Source organism: Rhinoderma darwinii, chromosome 3 (assembly GCF_050947455.1).
Source record: "Rhinoderma darwinii isolate aRhiDar2 chromosome 3, aRhiDar2.hap1, whole genome shotgun sequence".
Lineage (NCBI taxonomy): Eukaryota > Metazoa > Chordata > Amphibia > Anura > Rhinodermatidae > Rhinoderma > Rhinoderma darwinii.
In genome coordinates, this window is record NC_134689.1 from 290,807,974 (window position 1) to 290,830,079 (window position 22,106).

Here is a 22,106-nt window from a genome sequence, read left to right on the forward strand (position 1 = left end):
ACGTAATTTTTTTATTTTTCCGTCAATGTGGCCGTATGTGGGCTTGATTTTTTGCGTGCCAATGTGTAGTTTTCATTAGTACTATTTTGGGGTACATAGGACTTATAGATTAACTTTTATTAAATTTTTTATGGGGGGAATGGCAGAAAAGTGAATTTTGCCTTTTTGTATTTTGCGTTTTTTTGCGTATACCAAGGCATTATTGCCTGTCAGTGTAAAACTGACAGGCAATCTATTAGCATTTGCTGGAGGCAGACCTGGGGGTCTTTGCTGGGCCCCCGGCTGCCATGGAAACCCAACGGCGACCTGCGATTTCTTAGCGGGGGTGACAGAGGGAGCTCCCTCCCTCTGTCAAACACATTAGATGTCACTGTCGCTATTGACAGCGGCATTTAATGGGTTAAACTTCCGGAATCGGAGCGCACTTCGATTCCGGCAGTTGCAGCAGGAGCCAGGCTGTGTATAACAGCCATGCTCCTGCCGCTGATCGCGTGTGTGCACTTTCAGTACCCGCGCGATCACAGGACGGATATATCCATCCTCCTGCACGAACTAGCAGCTGCAGAGGACGGATATATCTGTCCTTCGGCGTTAACAGGTTAAAGTCTTGCTGTAGATACTTTTTTCTTATACACTACCTCATATGGGTGAGCGATTTCGTGTATCCTCTAGCGAGAAACAGAGCGTGAATAATTTCTTCTTTGACTTAAAGATGCCCGGGAGGAATGCAATTACGATCTACAGTTGGCACAATGACGTGAATTCCTGTTTATATCATATCACATGTATTGACATCCAAGTAGAAGCTGTTAGTAGTAGCTATTAATCGATTTATTGTCCATGTATACAAAATTCTGGACAAAGGGAGGGTAGGAGCCTTCACCGCTTTTTATGATGTTGAAAAGCTGCGTTGGACCTGCTATGCATCTTGTCAATAAATCACTGTTTGCACAAGTGGAAGTCTTTACAAAGAGCCGTGATTTCCTACCGTCGTTGGCAGCGACAAGCAGCCAATTGGTTGATGTGAAGGGGGAGGGGCTCCTCTGCTGTTGACTGTTGCCTTGTCTGGAGACTGAGCAGCTGTATCGGTAAGGAGGGTGAGGCTGGTCAGAAGACATTTTTCTGCGGTTTTATCACTTCAAAATAACAGCTTTCCATCACCATGTCCAGCCCCCTCTCTGCTTCTGATCAGACATCCTAAATTTTACCCTGCTTTCTCTTCCTCTGATATTCGATCAATCCCATGATATCACATTAACCCCTTCAGGACTGAGCCAATTTTTTTATTTTCATTTTTCACCCTCATTCCAAGAACCATAACTTTTTTTTTTTTTTCGTTAAGAGTGTTGTGAGGGCTTATAGTTTGTGAGAGGACTTGCTACCAATAGAATTCAGTGTCGGGACACTTGAGTAACGTTAATGTGTGTGTATGTGGCTGCACATAGTGATCTAGTAAGATTACTATGTGCTGGGTAAATGAATGGAGAGAAGTGTATGACGCTGATTGGTCAGCGTCATTCACTTCTCTCCACAACACCCACTTGGTCAAAAAGTAAAACACGCCCAGTTGTCCATTGAGAAAGTCATTCACATTATCTAATATAGGTCATAACTCCATCAAAAATGATCGTTTTTCTAAATAAAAACCACTGCTGTAATCTACATTACAGCACCGATCACATCATGTACAATATAGGCCACTTATAATGTGGTGACAAAGCCTCTTTAATTCCCGGGAAATCGACAGCATTAAATCCCTGTCTGTTGGTCACCAGTTTGCAGGCCACTCATGACCATGTTGGCTCTAGGGTTATAGTTTCTCTTGATGCTGCTAAGGTGTTCGATTCTATCACCTCCATGATGTCTCAGCACAGCATCATATGGATAACTAGATCCATTACCATCTCTGCCTATTGTGAGGACTGTGTGATTATACTAGAAGTGTGGAGCTGGGGAGGTCGAACTTTGATCTTTGTTATAACTGGGTGACCGGAGCCTGTCTAATCACCAGCAGTAACTATAATAGGAGCTTGTGTCCTCCCCTGTAGAGAGCGTGTGTGGAACAGTCCGTACAATTTCATCATACGGGAAGTTCTAGTGCCTGTATGGTCCATCCCAAATGACTCAAATAGAAAAAGCATGTCACTGAAGCCTGATCCAAGAAGGAGTCGGACAGTGAATTTTGTAATGAACCTTTAAATTTGGGTGGAGTGTCCCTTCAAGTAAATTGGTTCAGTGAAGTAGTCTGTACGGTCTGGTTATTCTACTGTACAGGAAATCATTTATTTTTTTGTACCTTCTCTTTTTTCTAACTTTTGTGAAAACGTTCATGACTTCCTCTCTAAGAGTCTTGTGCCCATGGAGAGAATACCAAAACCCAAAAATGTGTACAAATAACTTTTTTTATTGCTTATCAGATTTGCAGTATAGCATAGTTACCAGATTCTCTTGCTATAACAATGAATGGTTGACCGTAGACACAGATTGTCTCTCTAATAATAAGAATGAGTGAGACCTCAATGGGGGTGTAATCATTTACAAATGAATGGTTCCACGTTGCGTAACCTGAAGCGACCAGTCTCTAATCTGCCCTTCATCTCCAAACTCCTGGAACGCTTGGTCTACTCTCGCCTTATCCGCTATCTCTCTGCTAACTCCATTCTTGACCCCTTACAATCTGGTTTCCGCACTCTACACTCCACAGAAACTGCCCTTACTAAAGTCTCAAATGATCTCTTGGCGGCTAAATCGGACGGTAAATCCTCTCTCCTGATTCTTTTGGATCTCTCTGCAGCCTTTGACACTGTAGACCACAAACTCCTACTTAACATGCTCCACTCTATTGGCCTCAAGGACGCGGCTCTCTCTTGGTTTTCCTCCTATCTCTCTGACCGCTCATTCAGTGTGTCATTTGCTGGTTCCACCTCTTCTCCTCTTCCCCTTGATATCGGGGTTCCTCAGGGATCAGTCCTAGGTCCGCTCCTCTTTTCTCTCTACACAGCTCCTATTGGACAAACCATCAGCAGATTTGGCTTCCAGTACCATCTCTACGCTGATGACACCCAATTATATACCTCTTCCCGTGACATCACCCCTGCTCTAATACAGAACACCAGTGATTGTCTGTCCGCTGTCTCTAACATCATGTCCTCTCTCTATCTGAAACTGAATCTTTCTAAAACTGAGCTCCTTGTGTTCCCACCATCTACTAACCTCCCTAAACCTGATGTCTCCATCTCTGTGTGTGGCACTATCATAACTTCTAAGCAGCACGCCCGCTGTCTCGGGGTTATTTTTGACTCAGATCTTTCCTTTACTCCTCACATACAATCACTTTCACGCTCCTGTCATTTTCACCTCAAAAACATCTCCAGAATCCGCTCTTTTCTTACAGAGGAAACTGCCAAAACTCTCATTGTTGCTCTGATTCACTCTCGTCTTGACTACTGTAACTCATTACTAATCGGTCTTCCCCTCACTAAACTCTCCCCTCTCCAATCTATCCTCAATGCAGCAGCCAGGCTCATCTTTATGACCAACCGCTACACCAACGCCTCTAATCTGTGCCAGTCACTGCACTGGTTGCCCATCCCCTTCCGAATAAAATTCAAACTTATTACTCTCACCCACAAAGCTCTCCACAGTGCTGCACCTCCTTACATCTCCTCCCTCATCTCTGTCTACCACCCTACTCGGGCTCTACGTTCTGCCAACGACCTTAGATTAAAATCCTCCATAATCCGAACCTCCCACTACCGTCTCCAGGATTTCTCTCGTGCTGCACCCGTCCTCTGGAATGTGCTACCCCAGACAATCAGATTAATTCCCAATATCCACAGTTTTAAACGTGCCCTGAAAACACATCTATTTAGACAGGCCTATAACATTCCCTAATCTGACTCCTTTCCATGGCCCTCCATTTAGATTAGTCATCAGAATAAGATTCCCTCACACTCCTTCTCTTCATGTCCGTCATACACGGATAGTGGCTGGTGACCGGCTCATGCAGCTTTATGTTACCACCGCATGTGTATAAAAATGGCCGGACTATTGTGCAGAACAAACACTGTTACACTTTGTGTCTCCCTTATGTCCTCATAGATTGTAAGCTCTTGCGAGCAGGGTCCTCACTCCCCAGGTTTGAATTGTAAATGAACTTTGTCACTATGTAATGTCTGATATTGTTTGTTTCATGTTCCCTCTAAATTGTAAAGTGCTGCGTAATATGTTGGCGCTATATAAATAAAGATTATTATTATTATTATTACATTCACCCACTATCTTAATGTGTATGGAAAAATTATGTTCATTTTTAGATCTATTGCCGAAATGTTATCATATAAATTAAAATCTGGTACTGACTCTTACCGTGCTGACTACCTGTCCCCTTTTTTTTTTTTTTTCTTGAAAGACTTGAAGAGGAATGACTACACACCTGACAAAGTGATATTCCCTCAGGATGAACATCCAGAATCAACAGATCCTGACGGTTCCACCAAAGAGTCAAAAAGTTCTCTCCGTTTAATGCTGTAACTAAGAATCCAGATATGGTTGACAATTCTCAGAGCCTCAGGTCCCTTTCAGACAGAAGTATTTTGGTCAGTATTTTGCTTCCGTATTTCTAAGCCAAAGCCAGGAGCGGAACCTACACAGAGAAAAAGTATAATGGAAAGATTTGCACCTCTTCCGTTTATTTTCCACCCCTGGTTTTGGCTTACAAATACTGATCCAAAATACTGACCAAAATACGGCCATGTGAAAGTGGCTTCAGAATGAGTTGGATATTGCACATAGGTGCATGCTGCTAGGAGCCTTGTTTTTTTTTAAATAAATCGATGACCTTACATGAAGGGTCCTACATTTGGCCTAAGCCGGAGTATTACCCAAGTCTTGGGTATATTTCAATTTCAGAATGCCTTGTTTAATTACTGGGAATGTATGATGTTTTCCTCTGGCTTTCTCCCACACGTAGCACCTGCCTATGGATACATCACAGGGCAATGCTTTGGTAACCAACATGAAATGGTGATTTGAGTTTTAACTGTCTATAGTGGCTACATTTTATACATTTCAATTTTACCAGTTGTTTAGTAAAGCCATGATCAGCAAATAATTACTGTATTCTAGAATAAATGGGAAAACGTCCATTCAAGTTGCCTTGTAAAGAGAAGTGCTTTTCTAGTATCATGTCTGCTTCAGAAGTTCTCTTCCAAAGACCTCAAACTGTACAACCTGTATATCAAATAAGAATGTACAAAATCTCTTACGTTTCAATGTATTTAAATGTCTGTACAAAGACCTTTTATTGTTATGTGGTACCTGTTTTTAATGACTTACTGAAGTGGTTGTAAATTGAGACACTGCAATGCAACATGGCCAATGAATTGTTCTGTAATTATTCCCAATGTTCAGAGTTTATGTAAAGACTTTTTTTTTTTTTTTGTAAAGGTACTATATGCAGGTTTTAACTAAAGAACGAATAATAAAGTTCTATCCATTTTTACTCTGTAGTGTATCTTATAGATACAGTACTTATAAAGGCACGAACAAATTAGCTGTTAAAATTGTTTTATGTTGCTGGGGAAAAAAATGAAATATACTGTGTACGTTTTATATATCATTTAAATCTTTTAAAAAAAAATCTAAAATAAATTTATTCTTCACACAATATTTGGGATTTTTAATTTGCTCGTACGTTCCATGGTCATAGCCTGCTTTTTGGACTTTGTAACTGAATTCTTAAACCCCGCAATAGCAATGATGGGATCTTCAAAACGAATTGGAAGAAATACAAAAACTTGCAACACTACGCAAAAACAGAATTTCAGTGGCAAAAATTTCTGCAACAAATTCTGCCGTGTGTGACGGACTACACACTTAGGCTAGATTCACATGGCCATTGCGCATCTCAGATGTGAAAAACGGGCGTTTTTCACATCCGAGGTGCATCCGTGCTCTGCGCTGCGGGACGCGATATCACGCATCCCTCCTAGACTATGGAGGGATGCGTGAAGCATGAAAAAATAGGACATGTCCTATTTTCTCATGGACCATTTACACGGTCTGTTGAAATAACGGCAGTGTGAACGGCCACATTGAATTATATAGGTCCGGGTGATGGCCGTTTAAATGGCCGTCACGCGGCCTTCGAGTGAGACTATGAGGTCTTTGTGTTACTAGGGAATTTTAGATTCTTTTATACTACATGTTACTCCCTTTTGTCTAGATAGGTGTTTTCATTACTATGGGAAATGTGTAAAGGGGCATTTGACCATCCGAATACCATGACATTCTAGTATAAAAAACACTTTTCTGCAGAACTAAATACCTTCATATTTATATAACAATGTTTATGCTTTCGAGTCTATTTCTTTTTTTTTTTTTAGAAATATGCTTAGTTTCTGAAGGTTCAGAATAGGTCATGTAAGACCCATCTTGTTTTGTAATGGGAATAACTTGATTCATCCTTTTTCCGATGCGGACTGAGATATTTTTACAGTTTTTAGTTCTAGTACCTGATCTAGACACTTGTTTGTATGGAAATGGGGGGGGGGGTGTTCTGTTATAAAACAGGAATTTTATTAGAGGTAGTGTCAACCTGCTTCTGATTTATTCTGGAGACGCACTGTTTTTTTTTGTCAATTCCTGTGTCTTTATACATTTATTAATTGTTTTGGGCCATTCCATCCACTTGGTACGCCTAGGACAATTCCTCTAAGTGAAGAACTTGTTGCTGGTCTTGGATATGGTCTTTTGAACTGTTTCTTGTGAAATTCTGGGCTGGATCCTTGGGACTTATAGTATCGACCCCCTGGGCAAAAGGGTTTCCTTCTAAAAAATGCTCGTAGCTGTTTTAATAGAACGTCTTAAAGGTATGAGCTTCAGTATAACGGTTTCTTGCTCGGGCTTTTGTTAACATTAGCAGAAGGGGCATCATCATGCACTAGTTTTGTAGTGAACTTTTTGAACAATTGATTTGCAATACCTGATTTTTGTGTTGGACTGATCGTCCCAGTAACAAAAATCAGTGCTGGTTTGATCTCAGGAGCCGTTAATACTTGTATGTCTGTTCCTATGTGGTTTCTCTATGATGACTGATATAGCCCAAGCAAACTCATTATGTAGTTTTGATTAGGAATTCTCTAACTGGGCAGATACTTGGCTTGATATTCTTGTTTTGTGTCCTGTATACCGTAAGTATTATTGAACTCATTCAATTTGCGCAGTTGGTATGATGCTATTCAATGTCCACTTTATTTGAAACACTATAGGCCTGTAATCAGATTTCTGATCGGATTACCCCGTTGACTGGGACTACAGAGCCCAGCTGAATTCTGTCTGTAAAAGCACACGATACGTCCTTTATGCTTTTCCTCGTGGTGTGAAGGGCAGTAGTATCTTCTAAACGAATGACTATTTTTTTTGAACTTTTGGCCCTGAAGCGATTTTTTTGGGGCTTCTATAGAGCAAAAGGGAATGGGACTTTCCTTGTCTTTACCTGCTCATGTAATTTACAAAGTGTGTGTGGTTACGTCTATTTTATTTTTGAAGAGCAGAGTAGACTGAGGGCCCGGTGACTGTCCCTACAGCATGGACACAGAGGGGAGGAGCTACAAAAGCCTTCCAGGGGTGAAGAGGAGAGCAGCCAACTGCAGACACCGGCCAATTTCACTCTGGAACCTTTGATATATAACCCTTTCAATGCTGAGAACTTTTTGTCCCCCATCAGGCTAAAGTAACCCTATTGACACGTTAGTGTGTATGCTTGGTTCTTTTCTGGCGTACACACTAAATGTTTATTACAAACCTGATGTGAACAGGGCCTTACTTGCAGCGATCATCTAATATTTTGGGCAAAAGAGGGCCTTTCTTTTGATTAGTGGTTTGCCTGTTTTGAAAACAGTAGCCGAACGCGTACCAGGAAATCGTTGCTGTCGATCTGTAGTTTGTAGGGATGGGTTTCTGTGGGGAATTTAAAAATTCTACTAATTTTTTTAAAAAGAGTTGCTCAAAAGTGGTTTTAACGAAACGTGGTGTTGTATATGTTTAAACTAGGCTTTATCCAAAGGGAATGTGGTATTGATAACAAGTAAGGTCCCTTTTTATGGGCAGATTGTTAAACACAACGATTGACAATACAGCATGTTGATCGGCGCTCGCTTGCTCAATTTAAACGGAGCAATGATTAGAATGTATGGGGACGAAAGATCATTAATACGATCGGTTGGCCCCATACGTTTGCATCTTATCTTGTCGTTACATCTCCCACTTTACACGAGCAGAAGTCCTGCTGACAAGCAACAATTTTTTGGATAGCATAAAAGATCCATTCGGCCCACAAATGAGCATTTGCTCGTTTGTTGGCTTATCGCCAGTGGCGTAGCTATAGGGATCGCAATTGCGACCGGGCCCCGAAGCCAGGTGGGCCCGTGGTCCCCCACACCACATCAATAAAAAGTTACTATAGTAACTGGGGCCACGGGCCCATGTTACTATAGTATAACTGACAGTACTTACCCGCCTTGTTCCGGAGCGCAGCAGAGGTCCTGACGTTACAGCGCTGTGCGCCGCGCACAGCATCCCGACCCTGGATAGAGTCGGGGCCTCCACTGCGGCTGAAGAGGGTAAGATTAACCCCTTCCCCCGTCTTGCATTCTGGGCCCTAATGACAAGCCATTTTTTAAGTTTTTCCATCGTCACATTCGAAGAGCTCTAACTTTTTAAATTTTTCGCCGACATAGCTGTATAAGGTCTTGTTTTTTGCGGGACAAGTTGTACTTTTTAATAGCACCATTTTGGGGTACATAAAATTTATTCTTTAACTTTTATTAACTTTTTTTGGGGGGGGGGGATAGAAGAAAACCTGAAATTTCGCCACACATTTTTGCGTCCTAAATCTGCGTTGTTTACCGTGTGGTATAAATAACACTAACTTGTGGGTTGTTACGATTGCAAAGATACCAAATTTGTATAGATTTGTATGTTTTACTACTTACACAGTAAACACTTTTTTTTTTCAAAATTATTTGTTTTTGGGTCTCCATATTTGAAGAGCCATAACTTTCTTATTGTTCCGTCAATGCAGTTGTATAAGGGCTTTTTTTTTTGCGGGACGACTTGTAGTTTTTATTGATACCATTTTAAAGTAGATGCGACTTTTTGATCACTTTTTATCACATTTTTTTTTAAGTCAGGATTAACAGAAAATAGCTATTTTTGCCATCTTTTTTTATTTTATTTTTTACGTCGTTCACCGTGCAGATTAAATAATGTAACCACTTTATAGTCAGGGTCGCTACGGACGCGGCAATACGAAATATGTGTAACTTTTTTGCTTTATTGTGGTTTTTTATTTTAATAGTAAAGCATTTTGTAAGGGGAACAAGTGGGTTTTTCTTTTTTTCCCAATTTTTTATTCAAGTTTTTTTTACTAGTCCCACTAGGGCACTTCACTATGTGATCATCTGATCGCTTTTATAATACACTGCAATACTTTTGTATTGCAGTGTATTACTGCCTGTCAGTTCATGCCGGAGGCATGTCCGTTTTAAAAGGTCAGGCGTTCACTACAGGCAGACCTGAGGGGCTTTATTAGGCCCCCGGCTGCCATCGGAGACACACACTCGGTGATCTTATCACTGGCTGTCAGTGGGATGAGAGGGAGCTCCCTCCCTCTCTCCAAAACCATTCCGATGCGGCGCACGTTATTGAGCACCGCATCTGAGGGTTTAAACGGGTGAGATCGATACGAATATCGATCTCACACGTTCGAGCAGGGACACCCTCAGCTACCTCTGGCAGCTGAGAGCAGGGAGATTTAACGGCTCCCTGCTCTGTTTACTTTATTCTGATGCAGCGCCGTGAAAAGGCTTATCGGCGGTCATTAAGGGGTTAATATCACGGTCTGCTGAAGCTGATCGGTCGGGGTCCGACTCCCGGGACCCCGCCAATCAGCTGTTTTGAAGGGGCCGTAGCGCTTGTACGAGAGATGCTTCCCCCTTCATTCCGGTCACTTGCTTACGCTGACTGTGTCGGCGACTCAATGCGAGCAAGTAAGGGAAATGAAGGGGAAGCAGCTATCGTACAAGCGCTGTGGCCCGTTCAAAACAGCTGATTGGTGTGGGTCCCGGGAGTTGGACCCCGACCCATCACCTGTTGAAGGCCTATCCTGAGGGACTGGACAACCCCTATAAGCCTATGATGTAGCAGGCTTAGAGGGCCCATGAGAGAGGATCACAGATTGTGTGATGCTGTCTGCTGGGCCCTGTATCTAAGCCAATCACATGGTAGGGTTATATACAGGGTCCATGTGTGATCCTGTCTGATGGGCCCTGCATATAAGCCTACCACACGGCAGGCTTATATACTGGGCCCCAGCAGACCGTTATCTTATACTGTGTAAGATTACTGTCTGGGGCCCTGTATCTAAGCATCTTGCATAACCACATGGTAAGCTTAGATATAGGGCCCATATGTGAAACTGTCGGTTGGACCCTGTATCTAAGCCTACCACCTGGTAGGCTTAGATACAAGGCTCCAGCAGAAAGTAATCTTATCCTCTATAAGATTACGGTCTGCTGGACCCTGTATCCAAACCTACCATGTAGTAGGCTTAGTTAGATACAGGGTCCAACAGACTGTATCACACATCAGCCCTGTATCTAGGCCAACCACGTGTTACTAATCTTCTTTTTTTTTTACGGGTTCGGATGTTGGACTACTTCGGATTCGGGGACTACAATGATGGCTTTTTTTTTATGATCAATAAAATGGTTAATGAGGGTTGTGTGGGGGTTTTTTATTTCAAGAAAATATTTTTTCTATGTCTGTTTCTTTTAAACTTTATTACTACAGCCTTAGGCCCCATGCACACGACCGTAAAAACTCCCGTAATTACGGGCCCATAGACTTCTATTTGCCACGGGTACCTCCCCGTATGCTTACGGGAAGGTGCCCGTGCCGTTGAAAAAGATAGAACATGTCCTATTTCAGGCCGTAATTACAGCACGGGCAGCCCATGGAAGTGGGGCTCCCGTAATTTACGGGTGACTATGTAAATAGTCACTATGTAAATAGTCACTGTCCAGGGTGCTGAAAGAGTTAAACGATCGGCAGTAACTGTTTCAGCACCCTGGACAGTGGCTACCGATCAGAATATAGATAAAGCTGTAATAAAAAAAAAAAAGACGTTCATACTTACCCAGGACTCCCTGCTTCTTCCTCCAGTCCGGCCTCCTGGGATGACGTTACAGCCCATGTGACCGCTGCAGCCAATCACAGGCCAATCACTGGCTGCAGCGGTCACATGGACTGCCGCGTCATCCAGGGAGGTCGGACTGGATGTCAAGAGAGGGACGCGTCACCAAGACAACGGCCGGGTAAGTATGAATTTCTTTTACGGAAAGGGCTGCCCCTTCTCTCTATCCTGCACTGATAGAGAAGGGCTGCCGATTTAGTGCAGTGCAATTTTGCAGCCAAAAACGTGCCAGTAAATACGGGTGGAATACAGGTGACACCGGACCCGTATTTACGGGCATGGGTCTGTAAATACTGGTGCAATACGGGTTGAATACGTGTGACCAAGGACCCGTATTTACGGGTGGACAAATATACGGTCGTGTGCATGAGGCCTTAGTAATGTTTTTTTTGTTTTTTAAACTATATTACTACCGCCTTAGTAATGGCCGCCGGCTGATTGACAACGTCCGTTACTAAGGCGGAGCATAGTATTAGCTGGTGCAGAGGAGAAATCTAACCCCCATTATTACCCTGGTACCCACCGCCACCAGGGGTGCTGGGAGGAGCCGGGTACGATCCAGTACTGTAGTGATGGTCAGATACTGGGGTGGCCGCGGGCTGGTATTATCAGGCTGGGAAAGGCCAGTAACGGCCACTGTATCTAATCCTATCCATAGTTTATAGGGTCGTAGTGCTATAGATATGCTGTCGCACACACGCGTGTACGTTTTCACACGCGTGACCCAGCGATGCAACTGAAAGCTGCAGGCAGGCGGCCATGAGAAGTTTGCGGGAGGGGGACGGGGTGCCCAATAAGAACTTTTGCATCAGGGCCCATGAGCCTTTAGCTACGCCCCTGCTCATCGCTGCCCTGTTTACACAGGGCAATGATTGTGAATGAGCGTGGGCACAATCATTGACTCATATATAAGAGCCTTAACAAAAGGGACCAAGCTATTGCCTTCTATTGATTGGCAAAATGGTACAGTTGGCACTTCTAAGCAAAGGAAGCTTTACATTATTGCCTATGGAGAAACCCAACAATGACATGAAACAATGCAGATCCATATGTTAAGTGGTGATATAGAAAATTGGATCCCAGCAATTTGAAACTACGATGAGCTTTCATTTACTCTAACAGTATTTGCATAACTTCTTATGATAGATTATTGGTAGTTGGCAATTTATGATTTACCTTTTGTAGCAAATCCGAATATATCAGAAGCAATGGTGATGCTTGAAATTGGAAAACCTATTAGGACAACCGTGATCAGGTAATGGTTTTGTACAGAACATGAAGATAAAATATGCACGGCAAGTAGCTATAGCATTCATCCCTTGGAATAAACAATTGGAATCCATCAATACGTCCTGCTATCTGATCTGGTTGCTTACATTCCAAGATATTTGTTGCAGTGCTTTGTTAGTGGGGCTGAGCTGAAATTCCAGTGAACAAGAGAGTTTCTGTCTCTGAAAGAAAGCAGTCATCTTTTTTTAATCTTATACAACTCCTTTTAATCTTTGTGTCTAGTTCCATATGGGAAGTGGTTCTTGTGTTTCCAAGAGCAGGCTTAGAGACATTAGGCTGCAGTATGTGAGGGAGCCGCCTGACGGTGGACCCACGTATCGTCCCAGGTAGGATGGATGAGGAAGGATGCCAACCAAGCTGTGGCAGAATGTGTGATACCAAAACTTTAAAATCTTTTTCACTGGTGCATTTATCCATTTTCGGGGCCTTATGTCCTATTGTTTGGAGGCAGGTAAGCCACCTATTTGGACATGTAGTGATATCGTTGCATGTCGTCTGCAGCAGGATTGATTATCTGGTAAATACCAGAGGTCTTTAATGGGAGGGCCCCCCTACAGATGCATTCAAATCTAGTTTTGAGAGAGGTCATGGCCACATAGCGCATACGTCTAGTGTTGTATTTGAAGATATCAAAGATTGGTATTTAGAAAAATGGAAGAATGATTCTGTGGAAATCAGAAAAGGTCGGAGACTTAAGATTTCATTATACCTAGGGATGGGCTAAGGGAGTTTAGGCGTAAACAACCGAAAGAAAAAAGTTTGGCCAAGTGGGAGCTAGTCAACTTTTTAGGGGTACCCAGACCAGGATCTGTGGAAGGTGGGACAGGCTGGAGAATTTTGGAAGGTGTGGAACTTCTAATGACCCAAGTGGTTAATAATTTATAAATTCTATGCTTTTTAGCCCTTATGTAATTTAAAGGGGTTTTCTGAGAATAGAAGGTTTAGCAGTTTTTTCCCAGAAACAGCGGCACTCTTGTTCATATGTATATATTGCAGCTTGGCCCCGTTTACTTGAGTTAAAATGTATGCATAGAGATCTCAAATCAGCAGACAATATCTCTTGCCGTTCATTGCCAGAGGTGCCATGGATCATTTAACATAGAAACAACTGTGAGTTAAGGAACTTTATTAAACCTTTGGAGGCTATAGACTAATCAATATGTAGGGGAATATTGCAACTAGTATGAGGGTCCGGCTTTTTCTCCAGATACTAAAGGAGTAGTTATTTTGCTCTACCTTGGTAAGCTGAGAATTGTGAGCATTTTTGAGCCTTGCACATTCTATTAGGCAGTACAATGTAGCACTGAGGACAACTTAAAGAGGCTCTGTCACCAGATTTTGCAACCCCTATCTGCTATTGCAGCAGATAGGCGCTGCAATGTAGATTACAGTAACGTTTTTATTTTTAAAAAACGAGCATTTTTGGCCAAGTTATGACCATTTTTGTATTTATGCAAATGAGGCTTGCAAAAGTCCAAGTGGGCGTGTATTATGTGCGTGTATTATGTGCGTACATCGGGGCGTTTTTACTGCTTTTACTAGTTGGGCGTTCTGACGAGAAGTATCATCCACTTCTCTTCAGAACGCCCAGCTTCTGGCAGTGCAGACACAGCCGTGTTCTCGAGAGATCACGCTGTGACGTCACTCACAGGTCCTGCATCGTGTCGGACGAGCGAGGACACATCGGCACCAGAGGCTACAGTTGATTCTGCAGCAGCATCGGCGTTTGCAGGTAAGTCGATGTAGCTACTTACCTGCAAACGCTGATGCTGCTGCAGAATCAACTGTAGCCTCTGGTGCCGATGTGGCCGACACGATGCAGGACCTGTGAGTGACGTCACAGCGTGATCTCTCGAGAACACGGCTGTGTCTGCACTGCCAGAAGCTGGGCGTTCTGAAGAGAAGTGGATGATACTTCTCGTCAGAACGCCCAGCTAGTAAAAGTAGTAAAAACGCCCCGATGTACGCATATAATATACACGCCCACTTGGACTTTTACATTAAACACGCCCACTTGGACTTTTGCACGCCTCATTTGCATAAATACAAAAATGGTCATAACTTGGCCAAAAATGCTCGTTTTTAAAAAATAAAAACGTTACTGTAATCTACATTGCAGCGCCTATCTGCTGCAATAGCAGATAGGGGTTGCAAAATCTGGTGACAGAGCCTCTTTAACATCTCTAATAATAATCTGGAATACACTATAAATTGGGATCTGGATTCCATAATATCTATTAAATCTGACTAAAACCAGTTACACATAGCTAATTCTGTGCTAATGTGTCCAATTTGGAGTTCGGCCAAATGGCTGAATCTCCTGACGTCGCTTAGCAGGACATCCGTCCCCTGTGGCCATCTAATTGACTTTTCTTTTGTATGTAAATTGTACAGTTATTATATGTAAAAACACAATGTATCACCTTTTGTGATTCTCACTAATTTATTTTCAAATTGCATAACACAACATCCCTAGCCATAGGATTTCAGATTTCTTGTGATTTCTCGGTCAGTACATCTGCACTGTATTTGCAGAGAAATGGTTGGAAACATTAATTTCCTTTAGCCCTCAATCTGTGGTATCAGTAGTCATCCACTTGTGACTGGATTTATTCCAATAATATAAGTATATCGGAGAACCAAAGCTGAAAACAAACTTTAAGAAAAAAAAACAAAAACCTCAAATATTGTTTTTATATTTTTGTTCTTAGAAGTTGTTGGGCTCAGCAACTTTTTGCTGAATAAATATGTCTTAAGTTATTTAAGACAATAAACTGATTGCACTCCTTGCCAGAATGTATGGGTGCTGTGAGGGTTCGGGTCGGATTAACCCACCATATAAGCAAAAGGAAATAACCCAAGCACTCAAATATGCAAATATATTCAAAAGCGCTTTTAATTATTATTATTTTTTTCAAATAAATATATGTATTTGTCAAGATATGTGTAATCTTGTATCAAGATTACACATATCTTGACAAATACATATATTTATTTGAAATTTTTTTCATCTTTGGAAACCTATCCTATATTAGATTTTTTTGAATATATTTGAGTGCTTGGGTTATTTCCTTTTGCTTAAAGAGGCTCTGTCACCAGATTATAAATGCCCTATCTCCTACATAATCTGATTGGCGCTGTAATGTAGATAAAAGCAGTGGTTTTTATTTTGAAAAACGATCATTTTTGAGCAAGTTATGAGCAATTTTAGATTTAGTTTCTTAATGCCCAACTGGGTGTGTTTTTACTTTTGACCAAGTGGGCGTTGTAAAGAAGTGTATGAGGCTGACCAATCAGTGACCAATCAGTGACATACACTTCTCATTGTTCCAGCCCAGCATGATCCACAGCACAGTGAGATTGTGCAGTGAAAGAAGCTGGGCTGGAACAATGAGAAGTGTATGAGACTGATTGGTCAGCGTCATACACTTCTTTACAACGCCCACTTGGTCAAAAGTAAAAACACGCCCAGTTGGGCATTAAGAAACTAAATCTAAAATTGCTCATAACTCGCTCAAAAATTATCGTTTTTCAAAATAAAAACCCCTGCTGTTATCTACATTCCAGCGCCGATCACATTATGTAGGAGATAGGACACTTATAATCTGGTGACAGAGCCTCTTTAAGTTTATTTAAGGACCAGAAAACATTGCTGTATTTCACCTCCATTTAACCTCTGATTTGTTTTGCGCCATAATAGGGTGACTTTTGTAGGACCCTACTGCTCCAATAACGACGCTAAATTTGCCCAAATTAAGAATTTATTTTTATATGGATTTTATTTATTGAAGTAAAACAAAAAAACGAAAAAAAAAAATACCTTTAAAACACCAGTTACATAAATGGTATGCTGAAAGTCAAGAAGAACTACAAACCATACTATTCACGAAATGTATCTGTACGTAGGCGGTTTAGACATTCTCATTCACTCACAGGTAACATCTGATTTTTTTATTTTTTTTTTATACACCGTTAAACGATCTAGTGAACAAAGACTGAGAAAATGCCACGCGTGAAATCTGCCTAAATTGTGTGTATACGTCCACCTACACTATTTGTTTGCAGCATTATTTCTGGATAGAAATTGTTATGATGTAAATAACTCATTTTATAAGGAAATCGGCGAGGAACCATGTGTTACATAAAATGGTTTAGGAGCCGGCACTATAAAGCATGCAGCATCCACTCTCATCTCAGACCTGTTTGGTTAGTTTCTGACAATTTCTTAGTAACAGATAACCGGTCAGAAAGTCCTACGGCAGAGCAGGACATTCCTGAAATGCTATTTCTGAAATTTAAGCTGAATTAACTTAAAGTGCAGAGCAGCCATGTCCCACCTTAGACTGGTCTGATCTGGAGTGTCTGACTTTAAAGGAAGGATACAATTTGGGAACCTGCAAGAAGCTACAATTAGCCTAAATAATTCAAAACCGTTCTGGAGCCATGGACACGGTACGTAGAATGTTTATTTATCGTTGTTGTATTGTACGATCTGGATTGGACGATCCTATTCACGGTGTTTCTGCGTGAGAGTGCCTCCCTCCTGTTCTACAACAATGTTTTGGAAAAGTGGTTAGTTTATAAGGGGTTTATTGTATCACTTGAATTGGATACTTTTTGTGACTGTTCCTCATTGGACACTAGGGCAGATTTACTATTCATTTATAGTGTGTATGTGTGTATATATGGTTAGACATATAATACTTGTATAATGTGCGTGTACTCTATTACAAAACAATTGTATAGAAAAAAGTCTTTCCAGTTACATAAAGTAAAGCTTTCCAAGCTTCATCTATTTATATAGTTAACACTTCATAGCCATGCTCTTCAAGATATACCTTTTTTTTATATACTTATGGATTTTATAGGATTAAGTAAGCTTGACTAAATTCACAGCACGTGGTCTTTATTCAGACAACTCTGTACGCCGATACAGCAGGTGCATATTGACGGGGGGGGGGGGGAGAGGGAGGGGGTGCTTGTCTACATGTATACATTCTGCTACATTGACCTGATATGCATATAGATTTCTATCGATAAACATATGTAAACAGATTATTCCTACCACGCTGCAGCTGTGGCCCTGGAAATAAGTGAATGGAGCCAAGCTTTAGCATATTCTATACCATTTAACCATAACAACACGCCTAATTTTGCGTAGGACCCACTTGTGCTGGCAAAACAGCTGTGACCCATTGCATGGATTCAACACAACCTCTTAAAGGGAATGTGTCGCTAGAAATTTTTTTTTAGGTAAACAATTAGTATATAACAGATGACACTGTTTTAATTTTTTCACAAGTCAGAAAATATAATTTAGATTCTAATAACATTTCCATGTGCTGGGCACTAGAGGGAGCAGTTCCCAAAATTGCAGCATGTTCACTGTGGTAAAGCAACCTCATTGATTGCTGCTGCAAATTTGGGGTGGACACACTCTCCTCTAGTGTCCTCACACAATCCCCCCTCCCTTCTCTGGGCTAGTTCCAGGCGGGGGAGAGGTTTGAATGTCTTCAAACTGCCTACACTGTGTGCCGCCATTTTCAGATAGTATCACACAGTCTCACATCATACACTAACATAAATTACGTGCTCCTGCCACCGCCTCCGCTCGTCTAGCAAGTTCTTGCTGCCTACGCTCCTCTTCCTTGCGCCTTCGCTTCGTTGAATATATGGCCGGAAGTCGTCATCTTACTGTCCAGCAGCGGCTTCCGTTCCACATGAAAATAACGCTGGATTTCACTCTACGAATGAGCTTCGTTCTGGTCCTTGTGGGAACTGCGCATGCGCTGTTCACACACAGACGGCGCACGCTCCTGAGAATGGAACGGCTCCCGTTCGCATTCACGATGAGATTGTATGTGCTATATAGCATCTTCGTATGTGTCGTTAATCAACACATACAGAGAAGAAAAATAAATGGCAGCTCCCATAGAGTAAAAGTATTAATACCTTAAAAAGTTGAAAGTGACAACATAAATAAATAAAATTTTTGTTTACATTATATAAAAAGCAATATAATTAAAAAACAAAACAAAAAACATGACACCTTCCCTTTAAGGTTTCCTGTGGTATCTGGCATTATCAATAATAGGTAATTTGACCCTTATATTAGTTGTGGCTGTTTGGGTTTGGTGTGCTTTCACATTCTCAGGACAGCGATACAATAGAATAAAGCACATAACACTTTGAATCTTTTTGCTAGAAATATAGAATCAACATAAGAGAATATAAATAATTTGATTTCACCCAAAGTGCCAAAAGTTTATAAAAATTCAGAATGGATTTGGATTATGGATCTCATTCGGAGACTCCACGAGGAGGAAGGATTAGTGTCTTGCTACCCCCGTGTGACATTTTGGGGGTCTGCCCCCTTTCTCAAACCAAAGATTATCAGCAAAGCCTTTGCGTCCTGTAAGTTACGAGGTCAGGCTTCCATGGATCGTACTTGTTTTTCCATCACATCCCACAGATACTCGATCAGATTGAGATCTGGAGAATTTGGAAGCCAAGTCAACGCAAAAAAACCATTCCTGAACAAATTCATGGCACATCCTGTTGAAAGAGGCCACTGCAATAAGGGACACCATCGCCATGTAGGGGTTAATATGGTGTGGCCTGCAACAATGTTTAGGTAGATTAAAAGAGTCAAAGTAACATTCACATGAATGCCAGGAGCCGAGGTTTCCCAGCAGAACATTGCCATGGGCTTATAGTTGAAAAAATCTGTAAAATGCATGGGTAATAAAAAACAATGCATGCTTTAGAATATAACTTTGGGAAAGGGAATAGTTTCTATTTTAATCCAAAACGTGTCAGCATATTGTATTGCGTGTTAATATTTCATAAGACTTAGGTTAATTACGCTAGGTGTAACAAGGAGGACAAATAACTACACAAACAAATGATGTTTCATTAATTATTAATGAAGCAATCAAATCAGCCTTGTGATGAATGGTACCTGTATTGGAAATAGATTAAATTTTTCCTAATTTGTGATATTATATGGCAGCTTTTTTCTACAGCAACAGTAAATAAGCTGGATATTTGTTCCACTACTCTTTGCAAAGGCGCGGCAAGTTTCATTATAATATACAGCCTTTCAGTCATAACATTAAAACCACTGACAGATGAGTAATATTGATGATCTTACTACAAGGGCACCTTTCAAGCGGTGGCATATATTAGCCTGCAATTGAACAGTCAGTTCTTGAGGTTGATGTGTTGGAATCAGGAAAAATGGGCAAATATAAGGAGTTACTTTAAGGCTGAGTACACACGGAACTTTTACGCATTGTATTCGTCCTGTTCGCCGCAGGGAATTCCGGACATAAAACCGCACCAAACTGTGGTGCAGTTTTTCGCCCGGAATGTCTGCTGCGGAAAACTTGACATTTCATCCCAGGAGACCGCTGCAGCTGCAAGTCACCTGAGATAAAGCGTCATCCCAGGAGGCCGGCCGTCTGACATCATCAGCCGCTGCAGCCTGTGATTGGCTGCAGCGGTCACATGGGATGAAACGTCATCCCAGCAGGCCGCACTGGAATAAGGAACGCATACTCCTAGGTAAGTATCAGTAAGTATCTTTTTTTTCTGAGTTGCGTTTTTTGCGGCGGGGTCGCTGCGAACTACTATTTGTTGCAGGATTTCGCTTCCCATTGAATTCAATTGGGAATTCCCGCAACAAATAAGCAGCGTTTATGCAAATACAATTGACATGCAGCGGAGTAAATTTCGGCAGCGCAGGTCAATTTCTGAGACAGAAAAAATGCAGCAATTCCGCAACGTTTGGACAAGCCCTAAAACGGGCCGAATTGTGATGGGTAGATCAGAGTATCGCCAATACGGCAGATTGTGTGGGGTGTTTCCAGTTTGCAGTGGTTAGAACCTACCAAAAGTGGTCCAAGCAGGGGAGCAGCTAGGGGGCGGCAGGCGGGGCATGTGCCGCGGGCGCAACTAGGTGATAGGGAAGGGGGGGGCCGCAGAGCAGCTGATCGCTGCTGATAGGCACCCTGTATGTCGGACACCTACAAAAGCTTTAGGAAGAGCCAGGAGATTATGCAGCGGCTTTCTGACTGGATATAAACGTATAGGAATTATCGAGGCTCTCACCGGACTTGCAACACAGTTACTTTAGTCAAAAGATCTCGGTCAGGATGTGGAATTAGCCTACGGCAGTTTCACGTGCGTACGCGCTTTCTCAAGGCCCTGGCGTCACTTCCTTTACCTGCCTTTTTATTCACAAATCAGTATGGACTGTTACGTAACAGAATAATAATACAAAAAGACAGGGAAATGCACAATATACATTTGTGATTGATGCACCATAATTGTATCAAGTTAAAATAACAATATATTCACTGTCTGTGAAATTATTTCTGCCTCTTTTTGCAATAGAGTTTTATGTCTGTCTCCTCCAGACAATATCGGCTTAATGTGAACTATGCCCACAAATCGCATACATCGTGCGTTGTTTTCATGTTTTTCTTGCATGTGTTGTATCAACCTAGGGCATCCCTCACCTGTGATTAATGATCTTACATGTTCACGAAACCTTATATACATGGGTCGTATCGTTTTTCCTATATAAAATCTCCCACAATTGCAGATCACCGCATATACAACATATTGAGTCCTACAGGTTATCAGCTCATTGATTTCAAATGCAAAGCCCCCTAAATTAAGGTTCCTAGTGCATAAGATGGAATTGCAATAATTGCATTGTCCACATTTATGATTCCCCTTCGGTCCTCTGGCTGATAGCCAGTTCTCATTTCCCTTTTCTCTTGGGGAAAAACGGCCCCAGACCAATATATCCTTTAAATTCCTACATCTGCGAAAATATATTATTGGTTTTCTAACTGCGACCTCCATAAGTAGTGGGTCATTCTCAACTAGATGCCAATTCTTTCTAATGCTCGTTCGGATCACATCACTCATTGGACTATGGCCAAAGGATAGAATAAACCTCTTGTCCTTTTTAACAATAAATTTTTTCCTCTTTTTATTATGTTGTAATAGCGATGTCTGTTTATTTGAATCAGTAGTCCAATAATCAGGTGATTTTTGTTGGATCTTCTGACGTCTGAACTTTCGTATCCTCCAATTGAAGATATGGCCAGTATCAAAGTCTCCTTTGTCTCGGATACATTTCTTTCTTTCGTTCCTTAGTTTCCGACTGAATAGGGATGATCTTCTTGTCAACTTTTTTAACCCCTTAAGGACGCAGCCTAGTTTGGGCCTTAAGGCTCAGAGCCCATTTTTTAAATCTGACATATTTCACTTTATGTGGTAATAACGTCGGAATGCTTAAACCTATCCAAGCGATTCTGAGATTGTTTTCTCGTGAGACATTGGGCTTTATGTTCGTGGTAAAATTTGGTCGATATATTCAGTGTTTATTTGTGAAAAATTGCAAAATTTAGAGAAAAATTTGAAAAAATAGAATTTTTCTGAATTTAAATGCATCTGCTTGTAAAACAGATTGTTATACCAGCCAAAATAGTTACTAGTTCACATTTCCCATAAGTCTACTTTAGATCGGCATAGTTTTTTGAAC

General features: G+C 41.5%; 1 protein-coding gene across 1 annotated transcript in view; it reads left to right on the forward strand.

The window, feature by feature from the left end:
• TRPM7 (transient receptor potential cation channel subfamily M member 7) overlaps window positions 1-5,658 on the forward strand; it is a 128,498-nt gene extending 122,840 nt beyond the window's left edge. The window contains exon 39 of the mRNA XM_075858058.1: window positions 4,412-5,658. Coding sequence (XP_075714173.1) covers window positions 4,412-4,533 — 122 coding nt within the window. The 3' untranslated portion in view covers window positions 4,534-5,658. The remainder of the gene's footprint in view (window positions 1-4,411) is intronic.
• Window positions 5,659-22,106: the final 16,448 nt, after the last annotated feature.